The sequence below is a fragment of the Leuresthes tenuis genome, unplaced genomic scaffold (genome assembly GCF_036924035.1).
Source record: "Leuresthes tenuis unplaced genomic scaffold, fLeuTen1.0.hap1 SCAF_17, whole genome shotgun sequence".
Taxonomy (NCBI): domain Eukaryota; kingdom Metazoa; phylum Chordata; class Actinopteri; order Atheriniformes; family Atherinopsidae; genus Leuresthes; species Leuresthes tenuis.
This window is the reverse complement of record NW_027325371.1, coordinates 13,286,263-13,294,131: the sequence shown is the minus strand read 5'-3', so window position 1 is coordinate 13,294,131 and position 7,869 is coordinate 13,286,263. Positions and strand designations below refer to the sequence as shown.

The 7,869-nt window shown below is 45.1% G+C and overlaps 1 protein-coding gene across 3 annotated transcripts; it reads left to right on the top strand.

Moving 5' to 3' along the window:
• Positions 1–6,724, top strand: LOC140273476 (kelch-like protein 24). Of its 3 annotated transcripts, none has more exons than XM_072369061.1 (12): positions 1–56; positions 431–733; positions 865–999; positions 1,072–1,263; positions 1,645–1,788; positions 2,306–2,492; positions 3,044–3,190; positions 3,290–3,418; positions 5,112–5,288; positions 5,378–5,524; positions 5,616–5,781; positions 5,872–6,724. In XM_072369061.1, the coding sequence occupies exons 2-12, from the start codon at positions 452–454 to the stop codon at positions 6,029–6,031; spliced, it is 1,866 nt and encodes a 621-aa protein (XP_072225162.1). In that variant the 5' UTR covers positions 1–56; positions 431–451; the 3' UTR covers positions 6,032–6,724. The 3 variants fall into 3 exon arrangements, with proteins under 3 accessions (XP_072225162.1, XP_072225160.1, XP_072225161.1); XM_072369059.1 differs by having other exon boundaries at positions 28–116; XM_072369060.1 differs by lacking the exon at positions 1–56 and having other exon boundaries at positions 124–733.
• The last annotated feature ends 1,145 nt before the right edge of the window (positions 6,725–7,869 follow it).

The window sequence follows — 7,869 nt, the reverse complement described above, 5'->3', positions numbered from 1 at the left end:
AGCGGAGGTGGGCGGGGCTTCGGGTGAGAGGCGTTAAAGATTGCTGACTGAAACTGGTTTGTACTATATGTGGGAGAGTGTGTTCGCACTGTAGCAGTCACGACTATGGTTTACAGGTATTGTGCATGGGTGTTGCAATTGATGAGCGTTTATTTACACCTGTTTGTACATCGTTTGTATTTTCCTGAGCTTACCGAGTAGTTTAACTCGGTGGAAAGTCGCCCGTTTGCGCCGCTGCTTCTGAGCTAAGCCTCATTAGTGAGACAATCTCAGAGCTTCTCCGCCTTGTTGCCGCCCGAGTTTGATCAATTTCTCTCCTGAATTAGAGCTTGTTGGAATTAACTTCCAGAGAGTTACTTGGTCACAATTTGCTTTATAAAGTTGAGGTCAACACATCAAAACCTAACTGTCCTGTCTGTCTGCCTCCAAGGATCCACTAACACAGTCAGATATGGCTGAAGTAATTGCCGTCAGTTTGCACTTGCCGTCCACTATGAACGCCATCTTCCAGGTCCAGGAGGAGGCCAGCCCCGTTGCTGCTGCCGTCTCTCCCCCTGCCTCTCAGAGCAGCGAGGACTACCTGTTTGTGGAGACCAGGCACCCTAACACAGTCCTGCAGGGCCTCAACAGCTTGCGGCTCAACAACGCCTTCTGTGATGTGACTCTGTGCTGTGGAGGACAGGAGTTCCCCTGTCATCGCATTGTACTGGCTTCTTTTAGCTCCTACTTCCAGGTAAACCCACCTCTCTACGCTGTTGGGTCAAGCACAGGACTCCGGTTCATTTGCAGGGACGGTCAGGATGACTGCAGTTCAAGTGCTAGAAAATCTCCACTTGTGGTCTTTTCTCCTTTCTGTTTCCTCAGGCGATGTTTTCAGCTGATCTGATAGAGTCCAAACAGGATCGTGTTGCCATCAATGGTGTTGAACCTCAGATGATTGGCATGCTTGTGAGCTACGCCTACACATCAGAGGTCTACATCTCAAAAGCAAACGTTCAGGTGGGGAGTCCTCTCACACCCCTTCCTTTCCACCCTTCATGCATGCTCGGTGCTGATTTGTTTCTTTTGTAGGCGCTGCTGGCAGCAGCCAACCTGCTGGATGTAATGGCTGTTCGCGAGGCTTGTTGTCGCTTTATGGAACGCCAGATGGACGAGATGAACTGTGTGGGGATCCACTGCTTTGCCGAGGCCCACTCTTGTAAGGTGCTGGAGAAACGCAGCATGGACTACATTCTGGAGCATTTCACCAGCGTTTGTCAGCAGGTGAGAGCCTGATGGAAACTTCCTGTTGTTTCTGTTGAATCTATCCAAACCTGCCCCAGAATATTCAGTGTGGTATTATGTACATTACAGATAAAGCTTAGTCACATTTGTGAAGCTGCAGCCAGCCAGCTATGAGGATTTTTTACTTGATATTGATGAAATCTGACAAACACTGCTGAATCAATTCTTTACAATTCTGTTTATCACATTGCCTACACCTACTCCCTGAGCAATTAAAAACAGTCCTAAGGCGCCTCACTTCTCACTTGGCAGTATTGTGGGTTCCAAATAAAATCTTCCCTCCTTGTCTGCAGTCAAACTAACGTGGCCGACAAGTGATTAACCTTCATGAATAATGTTGCTGTATTCTCTTTCCTCCAGGAGGAGTTCCTGTCCCTGTGTGTGGACAAACTGACCGAGATCATCGCCAATGACCATCTCAATGTACCCAAAGAGGAGATGGTGTTTGAGGCCGTCATGTTGTGGTTAAAGAAATGTCCCTCGCGCAAGCAGAGCTTTGAAAAGGTCAGATTACCCAGAGTTTACACAGGCTGAAGCAGTACCTGGTGTCCTGTTCTTTCCTGTGGATGTATGTTTTATCTGTGCAGAAGGCATTTAATCTAATGCACGTCACACAGATGAGCTTTAAAGTTCTTTTATTCAGTTCACATCGACTTGTTCCACACTGATCCACGCTGACTTGTCATCTGAAACAGAACACCGTCTCGCACAAGACAAAATGTTATCGACACATGTGAAATCTTTCTTTAAGATCACAGAAGCTACTCTGTTGGCATAAATGTGAAAATGTGTTGCGCAGCACTATAAATAAATATTTGCTCAGACCCTTAATTGGCAGCTGTCATCAGGGCATCCATACTATTGGCAGCAAAACCTTTTCTGAGAGGGCTGATCGAAAGACCCAGAGTTTACTAAAGAGTTCCACTTGTATCTGGAAGGCTGGTTCAGTACATTACATTAGGAGTACAGTGGCAGTAGTGAGGATGAGTAGCTGATTTTGAAAATCTGTCTTTTCTCGAAGGTGCTCGAGCATATCCGCCTGCCCCTCATCAGCCCCTACTACCTCCATGACGTGATCGAGTCTTTGGATGTGGTGAGCGAGAATCAGGCCTGCCAGAGGCTCATCTCTGAGGCCAAGGACTACCTGCTGCTGAAGGACCGCCGTGGAGAGCTCTACTGCTCCAGAGCGAGGCCTCGCAGGTCCACAGGTGAACACGCTCACAAATTCCACCCGTTTCCACTGAAGCGTTGCTTTAACAACATTCAGTCTGCAGCGAGCCCAGAGAGAGTGCGTACAAAGAAAATCCGGTGAGCGCCTCAACTTTGTCGCAGCATCAGCATGTTCTTGATCACACAGTAGTAAAGGGTGCTGGGTGTTTTGCAACTGTGCGTTCCCTGGAAGCTGAGGGAGAGTCTGGCTTGTTTCAGTTTGAGGTTAATCATCAGAAATGTCTTAGGAGGCATGAGAGCTCATCACTGTTTTATCTGCTCTGGCTATTTTTGATTACTAAGAATTCTGGATTTCCATAAACCTTTTTCTGTCTGTTAGAAAACAAGACATTGCAAAGGAGGAGTGTGTTTTTAAGGTTTTCTAACATGTTTAAGCCCAAATGATGCATCTGTTGACGGTGAAAGTAATCATCAGATTATGCAGTAATGAAAATGATCACCACACACTTTCTGTATTTAGACGAACATGTTTTGAAAGGGCAGTAGGCCACATTCCTCTGATCCTCTACTCTTGTTGTCATGGCAACAGGGACAGCTGAAGTGATAGTGACGGTTGGCGGGGAGGATGACAAGGTGGTGCTGCGCAGCGTCGAGAGCTTCGACCCCGTGACGAACCAGTGGAAGAATCTGGCGTGCCTGCCCTTTGCTGTGAGCAAACACGGGCTGGTCGTGTCAGGTGAGGTCCTTCTGGGTCCAAACTTTCTCTAAAATGAGCAAACGAGCCTAATAACGTGAGCATTGGTGTTTTTATCCACCTCTGCCTGTGTCTCTGCAGACTCGACTCTGTATTTGGCCGGAGGGGAGTTTCCAGACGGCTCTGCCAGCAGAGAGATGTGGCGCTATGACCCCTGCTTCGACTCCTGGATGGAGATGGCTCCCATGAATGTAGCGCGCTCCGAGTTGGGTAAGGGTGCATTTACACCTGCACGGTGATATTTGTCTGTGTCGCTCTGAATCCGCACAGTGAAGGATCTTCAGTTCTTAAAGTCTGAGGGAAGCAGAAATAAATCTGCGTTCTGAATGTAAATCCTCCCAGACAAACAACTTGCGTTCTGGTGGTGCGTATGTCCTGCTGAGATGCATAAGCACAGCGGGAGCCCAGCAGCAGGGGAGCCCACCAGCAGGGGAGGCAGGGACTCCACTGATCAATTATAGACCGTCTCTGGTAAAAGTTTGTAAAACTACCTGATAAAAGACGAGGTGGGTGTTTGTGGTGAATATTGCAGCTCTGTACAGAATCCATCCTCTTCGGTGTTAATCCTGAGCAGCCTTCGAACCTCCATGAAGTGCTGCTCACTCTTCACAAAATGAATTCAGTGTGTAGGAACTCCAGTAAGCACATACAGTTCTGTAAGAAGCACAGTAAGAGGCTGCCAACTTGGCTCTTGGATCTGCTCCTCTTGTCTGCTGTTGTGCCACATTTCAACTAAATTCTCCTCCAGTTATGGTTGTTCTCATTGTTCCTCTGCAGTTTCAGTACACAGCCCAGGTTCTGCAAAGTCCTGCATCCAGAGAGACGGCTGATCAGAGGCTAAAGCATTCCTGTGTTAGGCTCGCCTCATGCATCTCATGGAGACGTACACATTTTTTTGCCTTTCCATGCAACATTTAAGGCTTCTCTTTTAGAGAGATGATTCTACAGTATTTTTATGTATGATAGACAACAGCAGCGGTGCAGTGATATCAGTTTCACATTTTTTAGGGCAGGTTAGCGATCCTGCACCGATTTAGCGTTGCACTTTTACTACTCTGTGGGACTGAAAATAGATGCACCAGAACAAGAGGCATCCTCTATTTTTATGCCATACATTCTTCTTCGGGGGGACAAAATTCAGGACTCGCTAGTTAACCAAAATGCAACGAAACCGTTAATAATTGAACGTGAGATTGCGATGTGCTTACATCACAACAGTTAATGTAGCATTTAGCTGCTACTCTCAAGCAAAGACGTCTGCTTGGACTGCTAATTTCACACAGTGCCCGCACCCCAGCTCTTCTCTTCGGAGCTTTTCACTTAAAATGTTCTGCACGTGCATGATCTTGTTTTGTTTAATCTTCACTGTTTGGTTCATGTAAGAACCTCAAAAGTTCTTTTTATTGCCGACTGTGAATCCCAGTGAATCGCCTCCACAATTGCTTGTGTTGGCGTGGAGAGTCTTGTGGTTCAATTAAGCTCTCTTCATTTTGCAGTTCGGGTTATCCCTTGGGCACAGCTGCTTGAGCGAGTTTGTGGTGTTTGTGGGAGCCCACATCAGTTGTGTGCTTTGAACATGTGCAGAACTGCTTAACACACTGCTCTGCTAAATCATAGTTTCAAAGATGGTTGGACTGGGATAGTGTAATGGTAAGATTGCCACCTTTCTAGGTTCTAGGTCCTCAGGCAAGACCCCCTTACCTTATCTGCCTACCAGTGTAAGTCGCTTTGGATAAAAGCGTCTGCTAAATGCATAAACATAAACCACACCACAAACAGGTAATAGAAAAGTGCAAGAATGCTGTCAATTTACTGCAGTGAACATGGACATTAGATGCTCAGCTGTATGTGTCAACACTGACCAAATTGATTGATTTTTAGTCTGTCCATCATCTGGTTTCAGGCCTGGTGATGTTGGACGGCTTTGTGTATGCAGTTGGAGGGTGGGAGGGCCGCTCTCGTCTGGACTCTGTGGAGTGCTACAACCCCCACACCAACTCCTGGCAGTTCACGGAGTCTGTAAAAATGGCCGTCACAAGTCCTGCAGTGGTGGCGCTTGATGGTCTGCTCTATGTCACCGGTAGGGAACGTGCACGTAGTTCTTTTAACTCAAAGTCTTGTGGTTTACAAACGTAATGTCTGCATGTTGATGCGTTTGTGTCCTTGGAGGTGGTGCGGTTTTAGAGGACGGTGACGGCACAGACCTCGCACAAGTTTACAACCCTAAAACTGCAGCATGGACGGAGGTTGCGCCCATGCAGATTGCTCGCTCTGGTTCAGCTGCTTGTACACTCAAAGGGAAGATCTATGTCATAGGTAACAGTGTCAGTGCCTCCTCAGCCCTCATCCTTGGTCGTTTCCCAAGAATGGTTGGAGTCCTTTCGCCTACATCTCTTCTGTTTTTCAGGTGGATGGCATGCTTCAACGGAAAACACAGACAAAGTGGAGTGTTACAATCCCAAGACTAACCAGTGGACAATGTGTGCTCCTATGAAGGAGCGGCGCTACCGGCCAGGCGCTGCGGTAGTGGACGGCAAGATCTATGTCTTGGGAGGAGAAGAGGGCTGGGACCGGTGAGCGGCTTTTTCTGCTTCCTGTTGTGTGTTTTCTTCTTCAAATGTTGAATTTACTGTTGTTGAATGCTGATCCCTCTTTACTCGCAGATATCACGACACTATCGAGAGGTACTGCGACGAATCCGACACGTGGGAGATTGTCGGGGAGATGCCCACCAGCCGCAGCTGGCTCAGCTGCGTGTCTCACGCAGAGAGACACGCGGCCGAGGAAGGACAGTCGCGTATGCAGCGGTACGAGCACGCTTAGCGACAACTGGAGAACCGTGATGAGGGAGAGGTTTTTCGTTGTCATTATCCTTTTGCGCTCTCCTCGGCGTCGGTGCACTACCAAGCTCAGAGCCGTGAAGACCAGCGAAGTGAGAAGCCTGGAACCGGCTCAGCTGTGTGAGCTTTTACTGGTTACAAAGAGCGATTGGTTGTAGTCGGAGATGGCTTCAGGTGCAATTCTCGCTCACTTAGGTTAATCCTTTTTGGGCAGTGGTTGAGATATCTACAAGTTCTCAAGCTGCTGTGACCCACAATCTAGTCGGCAGTCTGAACTCACTCTGTATGATGTGATCATGTTTAGGGTAATGTTTGAATGTCTGAGAACCTCATTCTGAAGATGTTCTCGGCCAACATAGTGTATTTTTGTATTGTTATGTGATGTATTTATTTGGAGTGTGACTAGCAGTCCGAACGACCTTTTTTGAGCCTGGTAAGCATGTTGTCACAAAGCTCTGCGGGCCAAAGGATCATATTGTGAATATTTTTAAAGGTTACCTGTGGAAAAAGAAAAAAAAGTGCACATATCAAACTGTCTTTTGTAATGAAATTAGTTCTGAATGATTGTCTTTTCGACCTGTGATATGTTTAATCTATTTTTGTAACGGGGTGCGAGTCCTTCCTTTTAGTGTATTTGAGTAGAGTTGTAATGGAGATGTAATAAATAAGTTAAATTCTTAAATGTACATTTATTTATTTATTTTTTTTTTTCAATTTCACAAAGTAGCCTTAGGTTCAGGTTATTCTTCAGGTTATTTTTCTCCTTTGCTTTGTTGTTTCTCTTTTTCTTTTCCTACTCCTTTCACTTTTGACTTGTACTTTTTTTATTTCTGATTTTTTTTTGTTTCTTTTCTCTTAAAATTCTTTCTGTTCTTTTTCTCTTTTGAAGTCTTCCTTTTTCTTTCCCTCTTTGTCCTCTTTGAAAATATTTTCCCCAAGTATTTGGCTGGTAAGAATTCAGATCCTCGACTTGACCGGTTTAACTGCAGCATGCACTAAAAGTAGTTAGCGGTGTTATTATGAAAATAAGTGCTATGGCAACAGCTTTTATTTGAGTAGTTATCAACTTTTACATTTATTCAGCAGCTGTTTAGAGAATTGATTACTTGATTTTATAATGGAAAGGTGAATTTTTCTGGTGTCTTGATGGCAAACCAAACATCTTTGGGATGTGAACAAGGGAAAATATTTGAAGATGTCAAGCTGGGTTTCGGGAAAGATTTTTCTTTTTTCCCTAAATATTTTCTAAACCAAACAATGACGGCAGCCCTTCAGCACTTTATGGTGAGGAATGCACCCTGGGCTTGGAACACTATAATTATACAAAGCTTTTTCAACATTTGATTACCTTTACTCGTATTTTTAGGTAAAGCAAGCATGGCAAACATGAGAAATTCCATCACAAGTGCTTAAAATGGTTATTAAAAGAGCTGACAGTTTCTTCTTAGTTGTTTTGCAGCTAAAAAAAGTCTGCTTGGTAGATCGATGACACTGAAACGTCTGATTAATTTGTTACTGAAGAAAAAAGTATGTAATTTTCCCTTTGTGATCAACATGAAAGAAAACATACAGAATACGAGTGTGTTTGCATTTGCTCTACTCCATAGATGACAATGTTTCATTTTCACAAAAACGACAACAACACACAAACAGGTTTCTGGATCAACATGATAATTCACAATTCATTTTGTTGGTGGTACTGTTTGTCAAGTACAAACCAAGGAGTTTGTCTCAGTTTCGGATAACTTGAACATGCAGTTTTAGGTTGATATTATTTTGAAATCTCATCTGAATGGGTGCCGCCGCAGTGGCTTATGGGTA

Coding starts and splice junctions, on each gene's coding strand:
- LOC140273476 (XM_072369061.1), top strand. CDS start 452: ATGGCTGAAGTAATTGCCGTCAGTTTGCACTTGCCGTCCACTATGAAC. Junction 734..864: donor CTTTTAGCTCCTACTTCCAG/GTAAACCCACCT, acceptor CTGTTTCCTCAG/GCGATGTTTTCAGCTGATCT. Junction 1,264..1,644: donor TCACCAGCGTTTGTCAGCAG/GTGAGAGCCTGA, acceptor TCTTTCCTCCAG/GAGGAGTTCCTGTCCCTGTG.